The 18,211-nt window shown below is 39.6% G+C and overlaps 1 protein-coding gene across 6 annotated transcripts in view; it reads left to right on the top strand.

The window, feature by feature from the left end:
• Pde1c (phosphodiesterase 1C) overlaps positions 1-9,656 on the top strand; it is a 606,321-nt gene extending 596,665 nt beyond the window's left edge. For 5 of the 6 annotated variants that reach the window (XM_048786434.1, XM_048786431.1, XM_048786441.1 and 2 more), the window contains one exon: positions 7,339-9,656. In XM_048786434.1, coding sequence (XP_048642391.1) covers positions 7,339-7,508 — 170 coding nt within the window. In that variant the 3' untranslated portion in view covers positions 7,509-9,656. The remainder of the gene's footprint in view (positions 1-7,338) is intronic. The other variant, XM_015490202.2, reaches the window with a different exon arrangement.
• The last annotated feature ends 8,555 nt before the right edge of the window (positions 9,657-18,211 follow it).

Below are 18,211 nucleotides of genomic sequence, written 5' to 3'. Positions count from 1 at the left end.
CCCCTTCCCTTCCAACCCACCTCCTTTCTCCTCCTCCTGCCCCCCCCTCCTTCTTCTAATGGGAAACTGAATTTAAGTACATCAGTCACATGGGGACAGAGCTGAATATGAGCACCTTCCAAGGATGTTGGGGATACAAATGAGATAATGGATGTAAAGATGAGAAAGGAGAGGCTTGGCGAGATGAGAACAGTAGCATTCAAACTCCAGAACTCTGGAGTTATAAATACTCCTGAGGCTCAGTCCCACACCACCCACCCCTTAGATTCTGCTCTAAGTGTCTGAGCTGCACAGTGAGCACCAGGGGTTTTAAAGACTGTATGTGGCTCTTGTCTGCAGCCTGGGCTGAGAACCACCAAGGAACAACCTCACCTAAAGTCCTGGATCTCACCTAAGGTCCTGGATCTCACCTGGCTTGATGCTTATTTCCACTGGTCTAGACTTTCAGAATACCTGTTTCAACATGCATAGGTGAGGAAAGAAAGAAATTACTTAGTAGACCTTTTAGAGAAGACGTTTATGTAATTCCCTCATGAATGACCATGTACTGTATTAAGGTAATCTATTACTGTAACCATTTCAGGGGAAGCATGATCATAGCTACTAACAAGGGTATCCAAGAATCCAGCACATGACACAGGTATATACTCAAGTATTGATACTATAAATGAGGTACAGTTGTAACCTGATTCTTTTAACCAGTCATGGTAGTTATAAGATTGAAATTTACCCAAATCATTTTAAATATGGGAGAAGGCTCTGAAATCCAGCTGCTTGGATATAAAGCCAGACTCCAAATATCTTTCATCCTAGCTGAGTAACATTGGGCAAGTGACTTTCACTCTTTGAACCTCAGTTTCCTCACCCAGAAGAGGAGTGATAAGAGTGTTTACCTTGAGGGGCACAGTGAGGATTAAAGACTAACTCATGGTAAATCCTTAGCAGTGTGCTTTGCTTAGAACACAATGCACGTCAGCTACTGTATTTATTTCACCAGAGCACTTCCTGAAATGGAAATCAGAGTTCTTATATTGCTCCATCTTCAGGGGAGCTGTGTTAACATTCCAGTCTCATGCAATTCCAAACTCCTGGGGTGATTTTTGTGCATTTTTGTAAGGGCCTTCCATGAGATTTCACAGAAACACCACAATTAGATAATGATCTTAGAAATGGAGTGTACAACAATATAATTTTTCTCTTTATGCAAAACAGTACTTAAGTGGCAATAAATGATTATTTTTATCTTGGATTAGTGTACATGTTTTGCACACACACACGTGTGTGTATAAATGCAGGTAGAAAATGTCTATAGGTGGAAATGTTTTTTCCAAAGGTCATATGGCATTACCTTTGAAAGAGATGAAAACAGATGTCCAATGCTTCATTTTTTTTTTTTTTTTTTAAATGCCAACATTAGAATCTATTCAGCAGTGAAGAGTAGACTGTGTTATCCTCATTGGAGATGATGCACTGTGACAGAAATTTGGAAATTCTCCACCTGAAGATGCAGCTCTGTGCTAGAGAGTGATGGTTCCAAAAGATAACAAGTCTCACAATGGGCTGAAAGAACCAACACCAGTTCCAATGAAAATCAAGCTTAAGTCAAGGTAATTAAGAGCAGACCCAACTTTGGATGAGGACTAGTGACTATTCATTCTGGATTACCCTCAATGCAAAATGGAAGGGTGTACTGAATTAGTGACTTAGGATATATGATATTCTATTAAAAAGGAGTTTAATGAAGTTTTTCTGAAGGTGTTTTCTGCTGAACACTCTATCAGAGACTCCTATACTCTATCAGATACTCCTGATAAAAAGGAAGCTCCTTTAGCCAATTAAATTTGAGAAAAACTATACACCCTTTGCTGTTCTAAGAGACTCATAATACTATCACCCTTATGTAAGGCATTGGTAAGTTCTGGTGTGAAGATCCTTGTTTAACTCCCAGTCTCTTAAATTTGGCTGAAGAAGCCCCCTCTCTTACCCACCTATGGCATTCACAACTTTATTAAGGGATACTTTTGGAAATAGTAGTCTAGTGTAAATAATCTTAAAAAAGGAGCTTTAAAAATTCCCACTTATGTTTTGACATCTGAATCCAACTAACAACTATAAGAATTTGATTTAGGAATAAGTCATAGTCTGTTTTCTGAAGAAGAAAAGTTCTGTGCAATAATTTCCTATGCAAAAAAAAAGAGTAGTCATTAAGCAAAATGGTCTGAGAGCAAGAAGCATGGTGGGGGGCAGGGAGAATACAGAGGGGTTGGTGGTGGCAGAGGAAGAGGAGAAAGTCATAGACATCTCTGGGAGGAACTGTGATGTTTATTAAAAAGATGGGAGTTTAACAAGAGTTAAAACTTTCCAAAGAGCATCACTTTAAAGAGAAGTGAACATTATGGTTAATTGTGAAATCAAGAACGGTGGTGTGTCCATTTCTGTCTTGAACTTTTCCTAAGTGCGATTGAAAGTAATACAGATAATGACTTTCCAAACTTTGGGGCTCTGTGCAGAGATATGTGCCTTTGTCAAAACCTTCATTAGCTGATTAGATCATTTTCTCCAAGTAAATTGCTCTAAGAGGGGAGAGGAGATTTTTTCAAATGTGTCCCCAAGGGTAAAAAGTGTCCAACTTGCTGGTAATTAAGCATATGGGTGGGAAGAGCTTTGTTCCCTCTTAGTTCTTCTCCACCAAGGGAAAGAGGTTGTACTATCAGTGGGTTCAGTTGTGGGAAGGGCCCAATTACTGAAAGGAGGGTCAGACCCCTTCTTAAATCTCAGGAATAGCCAGAAGATGAATGAAATCACCCTCAGGAGGCCACCCTAGCACCCCAGATGGTGCCCTGACACCTGCTTCTGCTCTTATGCTCTGTCATCCAATCACGATCCCCTGCAGAGGGGAAAGGCAGGGAAAGCATACAAAACAGCACTGTATGAAATGTCCCTTTTCCCACACTTTGAGTGAGGGTGACAGCAGGCATACAAGTATTTCCAGGGCCTCAGCAGGGAGCCGAACTCTATTAGCAGGCCCAACTCTATTTGCAGCCACTCCAGTGGTAAGGAGTTTTTGTTCTGACAATCAGAATTCCAGCAAATGGTGAATGTTTCTTCCCGCTGAGAAGTGGGAAATTCAATAATACTTTGGCTGGGTTCACGCTGAGTTGCAAAAATAGAATGAAGTGGAGAGGGACTGGTGACTGGAAGGGTGATAAATCAGCTAGCCCAGACCTTTCCAACCATTTGCTCTTGATCTGAAACCCTCTCCTATCTCTGATCCATTCTCCAGGGTAGCAAGACAGTTTTTATATTTGTTCTCATAGTGTTTGGTGCTGTTTACCCTAAGAAACAAAATTATACACTCTAAGATCTCAAAAATAACTATGTTCTTCTATATTATTATGGAAGAATTTATATTATTTTGTCACAATAGGACCCTTTGCTGACAATCTTTACAACATTAGGATAACTCAAAAGGCAATGTTGGCATTAATGAGCACTTAAACCTGGGCACATTTTTCTTCTGCAAACCAGCTAAAAAGTTTCAGAGGGTGCTCTCCATGAGGGCAGGGATTTCTGTCTTTTGTTCACTGTTACATCAGCAGTATACAGTAGGTGCTCTAAGAAATCAATGAATCTGTAGAATGCAAAAAAGCTCACTCAGCTATGGGTTCTCAGCTACCTAGTGCAAAAGCCCACAGTGAACTCAGTTTTACTGATTTCCCATTAGGTATGATTTTGTACAATCGTTGTGATTCCTGATTCTATAGGATAAATTTTAATAGTGTATTTCTTTTTTAAAAAGCTATATCACTAAAACCCGGCCACCATGGAAAAATCAGAAAGGATAAGCCACAATAAACAAACCTAATGAAATAGCATGTTTAGGCTACTCAGAGATAACCACTGCTATGATGTAAATGGCTGTTCTTTCAAATTTTCCTGGGCACACATATTCATATATTTTACAGTAATTAGATTAGATTGTATACATTGTTTTTTTTCCATTACAGTATTACCTGAACATCTATTTTTGTTAGTAGACTTCTATGTCATCTTTCCATGATGTCACAGTAGTATGTTTTAAGAATATACCAGAACTTAATTCCCTATGATTGAATATTTAAGTTGTGTCTAATTTTCTGCTTCATCATAAGCACTAAGCCTGTTCCTATTATTGGCAGAGATATGCAGAGCTGGTGTTTTACAAAGGCAGCCTCTGTAATTTCACAGATGTGTACCCAGCCTTACCCTTCAAGCTGACCCACCTGTGTCTCTCTGTCTCCTTTGCTGGCTTTCCAGGTGAGAGTTCAGTGGCTCCAGGGAGAGCTGGTTTTGGGGGCGGTGGCTCAGTGCCAGCTCCACTTGTTCTTTAATGATAGTTTGATAGTTTTTTTTTTTTTTAACCTTTATTCACTGACCAAACACTTTTGAGCAGATATGGGAAAGGGTGATAGGAGACTAAAGGTGCTGGGAGGAAAGAATCAATCAGTACTTTACCTTCTTCTGTTTATAGAACTGTAGGTTAGATGATATATATTATTTTACTAGTATTACCTCTTCTATTATTATTTTCTGAAGTGCATACTTTATTCACATTTCCCTAGTTGTTACCTGTGTCTTTTTTTCATGTTCTGAAATCTTGTCCAGGATAACATATTACATTTAGTCATCATGTCTCCCTAGGCTCCTCTTGGCTTGGACAGTTTCTCAAACTTCTCCTTTTTTATGACCTTGACTGCTTGAGGAATACCAGTCAGGTATTTTGTGGAATATCCCTTGGTTGGGATTGACCTGACATTTTCTCATTATTAAAATGGGATTATGTATTTTCAGGAGGAAGACCACAGAGGTAAAGTTCCATTTTCATCACAAAATATTAATTTCCATTTCATAAGTCCAAAGATGCATACTACCAACATCACTTTTTCCTATTGATGTCAACCTCAGTCTCCTGAAGGGGTCGTATTTATTGGATTTTTCCACTAAAAAACTGCTCCTTTGTCCCCTTTCTAGACCATGTTCTTTAGGAGGATATAACAATGCCCTTCCCACACTAAGGGGTCCTCTCATTGTGGGTAGTATATCCACATAATTTATTTGAAAATCTGCCTAAAAGATTTGTCTGTTCTCTCAAAATTATTTATTTATCCAATCATTTATGTCAGTAAAGACTTATGGATGTTTATTTTATACTTTGGTTTACAATCTGATACTGCCTTACCTATTTTGGTGCTCAAATTATTTTGACTTGTACAATTTTGTAGATTTTCATTTAGAACTCTTTTTTTTTTTTGTCCACCATGGTTTGTTTGGTCTTGAGTGCCTTTTAATTTTATGGGTCTAAACATTCTCCCAGTCTATCTTTGATAGTTTTTGTTCTAATCCTAGAAGGGACTAGAACTAATTTTTGCAAGGCGCTCTGGTTCCTTTTACTGGAGAATGATGTTAGAAATCAAGATCTATGTGACCGGCATGTTCATTGCTACTGATGTTTCTAGGTCTGTAGCTACATCATTTCTTCTAGGACTTTTAAAATGATACAGGAAGAAAATGTCTGTACTAACCCACGTGAGTACATATTTCTATAGATATGTTTATGACACTATTAAGCTAAATGAGGTCACATTCATGTCTTCAAGTCTAATCCAATAGTACATGTATCATTCTAGCCTCCTTGTTGCCCATCTATAAACCAATAGTTTAAACTAAACCAATAGTTCTTACCATCTGCTCTCCGCTGACATAATTGTTCAATTCCAGACACATGCAGAGTGGCATTAGAATTGTTCACCTATACCTATGTGGGAAGCACCTTTATCAACAAACACAGTGCAGGTGTACAGCTTATCTCCTCTGTGGTTTTACAGATTCTGCTCATATCAAAATTTACTTTGGTAAGCATTTTGTCTTCCACCCTCTACAGTGAGACTGTTTCCTGCATTTGCAACACATTCAGATTGTTTTGTTACATTTTGAATTCCATTCTGGCATTCTCAGAACTTACTAAATAGCTTTTATTTAAAAAAAAAATAAAATCTCTCCTTGTTCTATAAAATTCTATGAGTTTTGACAAATATGTATGTCATGTGCCTATCACTAGGATATCATATGTAATAGTTTTAATGCCCTAAAAACCCTCTGTTTCAACTGTTCAATCCTTCCTCTGATCCCCTGGAAGTCTCTAATCTTAACATCTCTATAGTTTTGTCCTTTCATGAACTTCACATAAATGGGATTATCTGGTAGATTGCTTTTTCAGAATGACTTCTTTCACTTAGCAATGTGCATTTAAAATTCATTCATGCCTTTGTGTGGTTTGATAATGTGTTTCTTTTTATCATTCAATAAGATTCCATTATATGAATGTTTATAATTTCTTTATCCATTCACCTACTGAAGGAGATTTTGGTTGTTTCCGGGTTGGGGCACTTGTGAATAAAGTTTTTACAAAACTTCATATGCCGGTTTTTATGGTGGACAATTTTTAGTCAATTGGGTAAACTCCTGGGAGCACAATTGTTGTGTCACATAAGACTATGTCTAGCTTCATAAGAAACTGTCAGTCTTTCAAAGTGGCTGTACCATTTTGCATCTCCACGAGGAAGAGGGTCCTTGTTGCTCTAGATCCTTGCAAACAATTGATATTGTCAACTTTTTGAATTTTAGCTTTATGTAGATATGTAGTAGAATATCATTGTATTTTTAATTTACAATTCCTTGGTGACAAATTTGTTGAGCATCCTTTCCTGTGTTTATTTGTTTATTTGTTTATTTTATCTTCTTTGGTGAGAATTCTATTCTGATCTTTTGCCCCTGTTTAAACTGAGTTGTTTCCTTTGGTGGAGCTTTAAGGGGTGTGTGTGTGTGTGTGTGTGTGTGTGTGTGTGTATGACCTTTATTTGCATTTTGCAAATATTTTCTTAATGAGGAACTTATAAATAGTACTTTGGGACTGACTTTGCAACCCTAAAAGCTTATATGCAATATTACATGCTGTCTATGGTAGGATTCTGCTCACAGTGTTTGTTGTGCTATTCCCAATAGTGATCTCAGTGTGCCCTCTCATATCCTTAACCTCATCCATTCATTGTCAGGGAACCTTTATGTATAGGGTCATCACTATCTCTCTCTAGGAATTTCCTACCTTTATGTACTTCAAGCCAATGATCAAGTTGATAATGTGCTTATTCATCTATATTCAATAAGTTCCATAAGAATACAACTGTTTCTTTTCTTAAAGGTTAAAAAGAAAAGTCAAAAGGAAAATTGCCCCAATATTTAGGTCCTGCCATGTCACTGTTGAGGTTAATGACTATCTGTCTTCCTTTCCATGGCCTCCAGTCATCAAGCCTCCTTTGCGCCATTTTAAACGCCCTGCTTATGCGTCCAGTTCCTACGCACCCTCAGTTCCAAAGAAAACTGATGAGCATCCTGCAAGATACAAGATGCTGGATCAAAGGATCAAAATGAAAAAGATTCAGAACATCTCACATAATTGGAACAGAAAGTAGGTCAAGAAGAAGAGGAGAGGGAGTGAAGAAGGGCCACGTGTCTGCTTCTCTGCCCTCACCGGCCACAGCAGGACAGGCCTCCCAGACCCGTGGCAGTCGTTGGGGCTGGCTCTGTGAAGGATGACTCCAACAAGGCAAAATGAAGCTGTTTGCACTTTCATTCTCCAGTAGACTACTCAATCATTAGATGTGGGATCAATCCAGATGTAGCAACAAACTAGTAAGCAGGTTGTTATGTGTGGTTTTTATTGTTTGGGTCTTTCAAAGTCTAAGTTGGACCAATGGAATGATAACCTCCTGTTCATGGGGTGCAGGGGGATGAAATTCCTCCCCCTACCACTGTTTTCATCTCTAAGAGTTGACTTGCCTCAATAAATATACTGGCTTAATATTCTTCATACTTAAGAAATGCATTTCTAAAATGCCTTTTTCAATTTTAAATATTTTTATTTAAAATTGAAATATTTACATGTAAGCTTCAAGTCAACATGTAAATTTCAAAGTAAATTGCTCTCAAAACAAAAGTTTTGGTTCTGAATGTAATAATCTTAGAGGAAAAAGACCCATGAATTGTTGTGTTCATGCATATTTTGGAATTCAGACTTTACAAAATAGATCCAGGTTAAAAATAATAATAATAAAAAGGTCTTTCTGATTTCTGACCACATGTCTCATGCCCAGTAGTCTCAGTGTTTTTTTCAAGGATTTGAGACTTTTCAGTGGATGCATTTGACTCCTTTAAAAAAAATCATCTATTTATACCACAGTAGAAAACACTAGAAATCAGTGGCATTCCCAGGCCTTAAAGACTTCATATTTGAGATTTACCACTAGAGATGTCAGTTTGGTTTTGTAGTCCTGAGACAGGTAGGTGTAAAATGGTGAATGTAGCTTTAATTTCTTATTTCCATAGTTTTCTCCTTGAGTCTGAAGATTCCTTCCTAATAAACCACATTATGAAGGCCTTTGGGACCCCAGTTGCTCCTAGAGCTACTGGTGGAATAGGGGCCTTTATAACTCACCTTTCTTCAAGGTGGCATTTTTAGCTTTTCTGTGTTTTTCCCTAGAGTTTTTACTTTGGGAATAAAATCACAGAAATGGCAAGGAAAGGTTGAAGACCACAGTTAACTTTTGCTCCCTCAGAAATGGCCTGCTTCAACAGACAACTCTAGGTTTGCTGTTGATGAGATTTCCATTCTGTTCTGCCTCTTATTTCAGATCCCTGGTCTAATTGCATATTTTTAAAAAGCTTCAGTTTGCTTAACTAGAAAATGAGAATCATAATACACACTCTGCATTTTGTGATGGAGATTAATGAACAATGTTGTAGGTTTCAGATTGCTATCTCTAAAACTGGTGGGTAATATTTGCACAAAAGAAGTAGCTAAGAGCATTCCATAGGCGGGACAAATGCTCCAGGACAGTCCCACAAAGAAGGAGCAGTCCTCCACAGCCACAACCTGCAGGACTTGATTGTCAAGGGTTTAGTGTCACTTTGTCCTGTCCTCACCCACAATTCATTTCCAATAAACTGCAGCTATCCAAGTTGAGCAAGCTCCAGAGTTTAGTGACCATCATGCTATTGAGCAATTTATTTATAATGTGCTTTCTAATGGTGTTTCGGGGAAATTTAATTGCTGTACAAGCAGAAAAATCACTGTGACTTTTCATTAAGGGAGGCGATTGTAATTCTCAGCTCCCTGCCTGGTGTGTGGGTAAGAAGACCCTTTTGCAGGCTGATGGTGTCTCTTCCACCTGTATTAGGTTAATTCCTACCTGTTTGTCTACAGATGCTTTAGTGCTGGCTGTGCAGAGCTCTTTGGCTACCCAAAGAGGAGGCATCCTTGGTGATGCTCCATATCTCTCAGTCCCTTTGGACTCAGGTTTCAGATTTCAGTGTGGCTGTGGTTTCTCGGCTGTTCTTCTTGAAGTTGGAAGTCATGTGGCTGAGGAAGAGAGTTGGTTCCTTCTGCATTCCTTTCTCCTAAGATGTTGTTTTTCAACCTTTGTTAATATTTTAGTTGGGCAAACATACAGATGTTGAGAGTCTGCAATGCTTGTAAAATGCCTACCATGATTTTTGCATGATGGATTGTATAGACATGCAGATTATATTCTTATAGTGAATAAAAAGATGCTTTTAAAGGATATTCTTGTTTGTGAGTCACCTTTTTCTGCTCTGGAATTCATTTGAAAGAAAGTTAGATTTCCTCCATGTTTGGCACTATTCAGCCCTGAATATCTTGTCAAGGTGAATAGTAAAACTTATCCTTTTCAATTTGCTTCTTAATTGTACATTTTTTGGTAATAATTTCCTCCTCCCTGCATACTCAATAAATTGTTAATATGAATAGCCCATGTAATAGGACCAGACAATAGGAGAACACCTGTGTAACAACTGACTTTCTATCATTCCTGAATGAGTTATACAGCTAGGGTTTAAGAATTGGGACTCTGAGACTGGGGCTGTAGTTCAGTTATTCAGGGAGTTTCACTGAATTACATAATCTCAGTCAACTATCGTTTCCTCAGCTATAAAATGAGGATATTAGTAATACCCAACTCAGCTTGAGTCTTATAGTAAAGACTCAATACACACTGGCTATTATTTCTTAGAGAGAGAGTGGAGTGTAGTAAAAAGAAATTAGGCTTTTAAGTTAGAGAGCAATGTCCCCTACTAGTTGTATGAATCAGGTAGATAGTTTTTGATCTCAGTTAAAGGGCATTGATAATTTAGCTGTGCATTACCCATCTGGCTACTCCTAAGGTACCCATTTCTACATCACCTTGCACTAGAGTCTTCAATGCATTCCTACACTCAGTAGAAAACCCAATGCCCTCCCCCCAAAGTCCCCTTCACCTGTGTCCCCACACCCTGGAGTCTTGGGCCTCTGTGTGTTTTGGCTTCCTCTTGCTCTCACGTCCCTCTTCCTCTGAATACCTGACCAACTTCCTGCTTCTTGCTTTCTACAATGCCTATCTTTCATTCTGTTCCTGTTCACTCTATCCATCCCCCATACTCAATTGCTTTGTTATTCCAAAGTTCCACCCTGACAAGTGTTCTAGCTGCACAGAGAAGATTCTTCTGAAGACTTTGGGTGATTGCATGGTGAAAGCCATTACTTCAATTAAAACCCAGAACACAATAACAACAACACAATATCAGCTGGCCTTCCTTTGTGAAGCTTTCTCCCTGACTGTGGCTTTCTTAAGCACAGGAGAACTTCTATCTCTTGGATTTCTTCTACCACCACCTTTCCTCCTCTACAATGATTTGCATTCCTGGGACTGCACAGAGCAGTCTGCTTCTTACCCCATACACCCCTCAGATGTGGGCATTTTCAGAGTGTGTGAAATCACTCTGCCAATACGTGGCATTTACTTTGGGTCCCTTTATAAAAGCTCAAAGAACTCAAAGCTTCACAGTGGCAGTTTTTCTTTTCAACATAATCCAATTCTTAGATAAGACCAGTCCTTGTAAGAAAAAAACACTGTAAATAGGTCTCTCCTTCTCTGACCCCCACCCTCTGACCAGAAGAATCTGCAGGAGATCTGGTTGTTTCTTTCTTTTTTCATCTAGTTATGATACCAACTGCATAAGGTTAGGGCAGTGACAGCGACTTATAGGTGCTCTGGGAACACTGATTTTCTTCTCTTGCTGCCACAATCTGATCAAGCCTTATCATATGCACATTTGCTGAGCTTCTGAAATAGAAAAAGCTCTCCAGTGCTCCCAAGGTTATTTCTAGTTTCTGCACAGGATAGAAAAAGGGTGGGGTGGGGTGGTTGATATCCACTATTTTTTAAATCTAGGATTTCCATCCAAAATGCTATTCCTAAGATAGAGAAAAGGTCACTCCTTGTCTATAAGAGTTTGTTTTTCCATTGGCTGCCAACTGCACTTGATCAGTTACATTATCTTTATTCATTTCCAATTAAAAAATCCTATTGGGCCTACATGTTGATTTATTTGAAATCAGTCAAATGTTAGAAGTAAGGTTGCCCTAGGGATGGGGGTGATGGGGTGTGATGGGGTAATGCACTGGCTTCCTTGCTGGGTCTTGGATGTAACCATGAGTTGGCCGCAGCAAAGCTAGCTGAGGCAAGAGAAGCCACACAGTATCAAAGATAAAGTGGGATTGCTGATGACAAGCATTGTTGTTAAGACTGATCTGGGAGACTTAGGAGCATTAATTATACTTTTGTTATATTCAGAGGACATGAAAAGCTGCTTTGGGGGAATAACAAGGAATAATAACTACAGAATACTCTCCTGACTTGCATGCACCCATTAACCTTCAACTTGAATTCCCCATGGATCCTCCAAGGCATGCTTTCTTTGGCATACTTGAAATAAGATGTTCAGTAGATCTGAGCCTACGGAAGTACCTCACCTGGGAAACCAGCCACTATGGAAACAGCTCACTTATGATCATTACCCTTTTAGCAGCAACTCTTATGATTTCCTGTATAAAGGAAGATTCTAAACTTTAAAACCCAAAGATAAAAGAACAGTAAACAAATAAAAAAGAGAAATATGTCCAATTAAAGAGACTAAAAACTTGAAATTATAGAACACTGCTCTAGCACAATAGATTTTAAAATTCATTTAATAACACGTAAATCAATGGATGTGTAACTGATATGATTCTGCAATCTGTATACGGGGTAAAAATGGAAGTTCATAACCCACTTGAATCAAAGTGTGAAATATGATATATCAAGAACTATGTAATGTTTTGAACAACCAACAATAAAAAATTTAAAAAAATAAAAATAAAAAATAAAATTCATTTAATATTTTCATTTAATACCAGGTTCTAGCTATTTTATATATGTTAATATACTTAATTCTTTTAAGTAAGCCTGAGTGAGAAGACTTATTGTCCTTACTAATGATTAGTAAATTGAGACTCAAATGGCTTACATTTTTACAAAGTGGAATTCAGTGGAGGACTTTCAATCACACTGCTACTTATTTTTTCTGTATACCATGTTGCTTCTCCAAATTCTCCATGTGCACCTACGTCTTTGTTTAACCTACTCACCTTCATTGTGAGTCTCCCAGAGTTCAACCATGCTCATGTCATTCCAACACAGATTCAGGACCAGCAATAACAGCAGGATCCTTCCCCACACACGAAGTGTTATTTTCTCTCCCCATCTTAGACCAGGATTGTGGCCTTTATTTTGAAACCATGTCATGAACTACAGTTGGACCTCCATATTCCTGGGATCCACATTCTTTGATTCGATCAACTGTGGATCAAAAATACACAGAGAAAGAAATGCATCTGTATTGAACAAGCAGACTTTTATTTCCTTTATTATTCCCTAAGCAATACAACACCTATTTTACATAGAATTCATATTGTATTAGGCATTTAAAGGAATCTAGAAATGATTTAAAATATATGGAAGGGTATATATAAATTATATGCAAATACGATGCATTTTATATAAGAGACTTGAGCATTCATGGATTTTGGTGTCTTTGGGGGGTCATGGAAGCAATCCCCTATGGATACTAAGGGAGGATGGTCTTGCTAGGAGAAGCCGCTACAACTGAGTACCACAACACTCACAACTGTTCCTCAGTCTTCCACAGACCATTGCTCATTGAATGAATTGTCCTCACCTCTCATCAAGAATCCAAATAGATGGCTCTTTCCTCAACCCCTTAAATCCTTTCTCCTATTTCCTCCACCAGGCCTGAAGAAACCCAGTCCATGTGGGGACAAGCACTACGTACTTACTCTGTGTCCCAGCTCTGTGGACCTCTGACTCCGTACCATCTCTTCCCTGACTTCTCAGAGGAAACCATGTTTCTTCTCCTCCTTAAAACCACTTTCCACCTCTGAAACATTTCCCTTTTCTACTGACCAATATGCTTATTTTTTATTTTTATAGAAAATCAGCAATAAAATCAATATAACCATTTAGTAGATAGATACCCAAATTGCTAAAACATCATGTTTTCACAGGCCCATTCCCATCGAGCCTTCCAAAGCTTTAAACAAGGTTGGCCACATCATCTCATTTAGAAAGCCACCCCGTTTGCCTGTGAGCACTGCCCTCTCCTGATTTATCTCTTATTTTTTCTTCTCTGCTTTATTGGCGTCCACCATTTCTCTTACTCATAGGACTTTCCCCAAGATCATACCATCAGCTTATTTCTCTTTTGCAAATTTCTTCTCACAAACTGTATCTTTTCTCAGGATTTTACTCACCAACTCCATCAGCTTGACTGCTAAATGTGTAAAACTCTATATGTCCCCATCACTCTCAATCCTACATCTGTATTCCCATCTGATGGTTAAACTTCTTCCTCTGAGTGTGTTCACACTCAGAGCAAGCCTAGCTCTAAGGCCCTGGGTCTTATGCATTTAGATTTTTATTCTGTAAGTCTCATTCTCAGATTCCTTCACAGTTCCCATACTGTCCTCTTCCTGGTGTTTAGGTTTCTGTTATTGCTACCACCATTTTCCTACTTATGATTTCTCAAGGTCATTGATCTTGTCTGTTTCTTCAAATCAGAATTTACATTTGTCATTTGTCACAGATTTTTCTCTGGGATTCTGCTAACGGTTCTAAATTCCTTCCTTAGGGACTTCTTTTGCAAGAGATGATATTTCCTTCCATGTCAGGCTCCTCCTGGAAGCAGAAAACACTCTTTCTTTCCTTCTTTTTTTTTTTTTTATACCAGAGAATGAACCCAGAGGCACTTAACCAATAAGCCACATCCCCAACCCTTTTTTAAAAAACATTTTATTTAGAGACAGATTCTCACTAAGTTGCTTAGGGCCTTGCTAAGTTGCTGAGGCTGGCTTTGAATTCACGATCCTCCTTCCTCAGTCTCCCCAGCTGCTGGGATTACAGGTATGCTCCTCTATTCCCATCCAAAAACCCACTTTCGATGACCAGTGGTGGAGGCTTTATCAAGAGCAACATGAATAACAAGTTTGCCAGCATGTGTGTTCTTCCTATTGGAGAAATTTGCCCACTGCCATCTCACTCAGTGGGCTTCTCAGAGATTGAGACCCAGCACTTGTCCACAAACACTGAGGAGTTGAGAGGTCTGAGTAATGCTGATGCCTTGCACAGATTCTTTTCTGCCCCATCTTCCCCCACCACACTCAGCACAGAGATCAAATGAATGCCCAAACACTTGAATTCAAACATTATAAGCCATATAGGTGTGGGGAATTCTGCTTAGTGAATAAATATGTAAGGAACATATTAATTGTTCCTTTTCTGGAAGACAACATTCCTCATGAAGTGACACCTACCACTTTGAGCAAGGTTTTCACTCTCTGCCTGAGTGAAAGGTTGAGCCAGGTCTTAACTGAACCAGGTCTCCTCATTTTTGTTTACATGACTCCATTTTTAAAAAGTTCCTTCTATGGGCTTTCTGCCTGTGCGAGTCTTAGTTAGGCTTCAAGGCCCGATTTCACCTTCTCAGGGCTCCAATTTCTTCAGGTAAAAGTGATACTTTGGTCCATTTTACTCCTTAGGACACTCAAGTCATTCCACCTCCAAGTACATAGATCTTAATCCTCTACTGTAAGACCATTTCCTGAGAGCAGAGATCATCCCATCCCCTTTTCCTATTTGTTTCCTCTCTAGTGATCAATATCATGTTTTATATAAAACACATCCTCAAAAATATCATGGGTGGGGATGGTACCAAATGGGAGTAAGACAGGGACAGGAAATGTGCAAGTAAGCAGAAAACACATTACCTGTCCTCACTGCTGACTGAGGGCCCACCATCGCTCACTGCTCTCACCAAGCCCAGAGAGAGCCTCAGAAGTCTTCCCAGCACAGAGCTTCAAGCCACTTCTAATCCACTGGCATTTTCATTGTCTTAAAACCAGTTAATATCCCTGGATGAGAAGAGAAACAAGTGTTGCCTTTCTCTTAATGCTAGGTTTGCTGATAGAACATCTTTTTCTATGTCTAAATCTTAATTTAAAAATGAACATATGTTAAGGATTGACATGTCATTTTTTTCTTCACAAAATGCTAATGTTTCCTCATGTATCTCTGCTTTACACTTTCAAGACTCAAAATTCCTAGAACAGAAAAGAATAGAGCTCCAGCCCTCTGAACTCACCCTTAAAAGCCCATAGTCTGTCTAGAACATTCTGCACCCCCAACAACTTTCCTGTGGAGCCTCCCTAGCAATCCAGAACCTCGGCCACATTATTTCCTGATGTAGGCTGACAATGCCTTGGTAATGTTGTGTGAGACAACACAGTTGTGTTTGCAGTCAACAGCCTCCCCCTGAGGTGAATTTGCCGGTTAACAAGTAAACACAAAGGGCGGCCCACGAAGGGCACCACGTCTCGCTCATTTCTGGGAATGAGGTTGAAGACACAATGATTTGGTGGCTCAAGGACTTGGGTCAGACACAAACTTAAAAAGTCATGCTTGCTTTTTTAATTTGACAGGATGCAGTTGCAGCCCTAACGCGACTGGATCTGTCACTTCTTGGCCTGCACTGCCCCCTACCGTCCTGTGGCAACAGGAGTTCCAGGTGTCTTTCACCAGGGTGGTTTAGAGCTCACTGAACCTTAGATTTCAGATGGGCAGGCAGGCTGTGGGGACCATCCTTTTCTGTATAGGCTTGTTCCTCTATCAAACACAGGACCTGGGTCTTGAATAGTCCGACTGTTAAAAATATAAATGAAGAAATCTTAACGAATGAAGAAAATACAGTGGGGAGACAAACTATAGATATCATAGTAAATATAATAAAGACAGAACTCTAAATAAAAGACATTATCAGCCTGGGGCTTAAGCTCAGTGGTAGAGCACTTGCCTAGCACATGTGAGGTACCAAGTTTGATCCTTAGCACCACATAAAATAAAGAAATAAAATAAAGGCATTCTGTCCATCTACAACCACAAGAAATTTAAAAAAAAATTAAAGACAATATCCATGGAATTTTATATATGGGAATAAAAAATGGCCAAAGCACCACTCAGTTATATTTATTATCACTAATATGCTGACTTACTGACTCGACCTCCATTTCTAAGGTCTTGCCCCTTGCCTGTCTCTTGCTGAGAAGCTGACAAAGCTAAACATTCAACTTCCCAGTTGTCTTCCCTCTAGGAGAAGCCACAGGACAGTTCTGGCTAATGAGAGTAAAGCTGCCTCTTCCAGGTATCCTTTTCCTGCCTGGGGAACCCACCTGAGCCTGGAGGAGTAGCAGCCCAGGGAGCAATGAGGAGCCTGGGATTGACATCTAACCTGCTGCGTGTAGTAGAGCAAGAAGAAAGGTTCCTGATTATTACGGAAACGCCACACCAGCCCTAGGCTGATGTCTGGTGGCCTATTATGTATGAAGGAAAATACTCTTCTTTGTTTAAGTTGTTCATGGTCCACCTGCCCTCACCCCAACTGTACTTCGAATTATATTGCTGTTAACTATTTCGATTGTTACCTTGGACGCTAATTCCTGAGTGAGTAGTACCTTGCTTCCCTGAACTACCAATAAGATCATCCAGTTTACTTTTTTGCAGAACTGTGTGTGTGTGTGTGTGTGTGTGTGTGTGTGTATGTGTAGGGGGTGTGCTGTGTCCTTCAGTGGACTGACTGTTCAATGCTGATGTGATTTTAGAACTTTGGTTGTTGACACCATGGTTGCACTGATGTGGAAGCCCAAGCTGTCATTTCTTCCATTTCTGTTGAGCCTCTTCATCTTAACTTCTGCAAGATCAGCCTCAGGCATCTGAAGGACAGAGAAGCAATTCTAAGCAGAGGAAGAGCTTGTGTAATGAACTGGAAAAGGCCTCCATCGTGGGAGGGTAGTGAGAGATTGGGAGCTGGCTGGAGATGAGCCCTCAGGATAGGTTAGGGCTAAATCCTGCAGTGACTGTAGGGGGTGTATTGGGGGGGTTGGGGATTTGGTATTAAATGCAATGGAATTTTAGTTTTACAAAAATTAGCAGGATTCCAGCTGCATACACTTCACATTTTACAAAGATCATGTGGAGGGGGAAAAAAGGGGACAAAGAGATAAAGCTAAGAAGCCAGCTAGGAAACCATAGAGCTAGGGAGGAACTGAAGCCAGAAAGGGAAGTGGCATTGGATGTACAGAGTTTGGCAGATGTGGAGGAACTGGGATGGGGTTTAGGGAGGAGGGTCAGTGCTGACTTCCCCAGGGGTGGGGCTAAGGGAAAGCACTGGCTCCTGGTTACATGGGAGGAAGGTGAAGAGGAGTGGGTTAGAACAGGAGGGAAATCTGTTCTGTCTTTCGCTTATAATTTTTATAAGACACAGTTAGCAGTTTGGTTTGCTAGTCAACAGCTCAGAAGAAGGTTCAAGTTAAAACTAGAACATTTCCAAATGTTCATGGTCCACCTGGCCTCACCCCAACTGTATTTAGCATTACTTTTGTGCTCTAGAGGACTTCTGGGCAATTAATGCTTCAGAATGTGGAAAGCAAAGCTCTCCTCTCGCGGGGAACCTTACACCCCATCTCGTGTTTCAGTGAAGGCAGATTGAGAAGTGCCGCTTGAATTCAGTTAGAATGTAATGCTGAGGCCTGGTTCATAGGGAGCCCATAGTTATTAAAAGAAACAGACTGCAGCCATCAGCAATGACCTTAGGAAGAAGTTAGCTTCTTGGTTGATGTGAAAAACTGGTGGGACCAGCAGAAACCAGGACCTTCTGTGTTTGTTCTTTTTCTTTT

This window comes from Marmota marmota, unplaced genomic scaffold (genome assembly GCF_001458135.2).
Source record: "Marmota marmota marmota unplaced genomic scaffold, marMar, whole genome shotgun sequence".
Taxonomy (NCBI): Eukaryota; Metazoa; Chordata; class Mammalia; order Rodentia; family Sciuridae; genus Marmota; species Marmota marmota.
The sequence above is the reverse complement of the archived record's forward strand: the minus strand, read 5'-3'. Positions and strand labels throughout refer to the sequence as shown.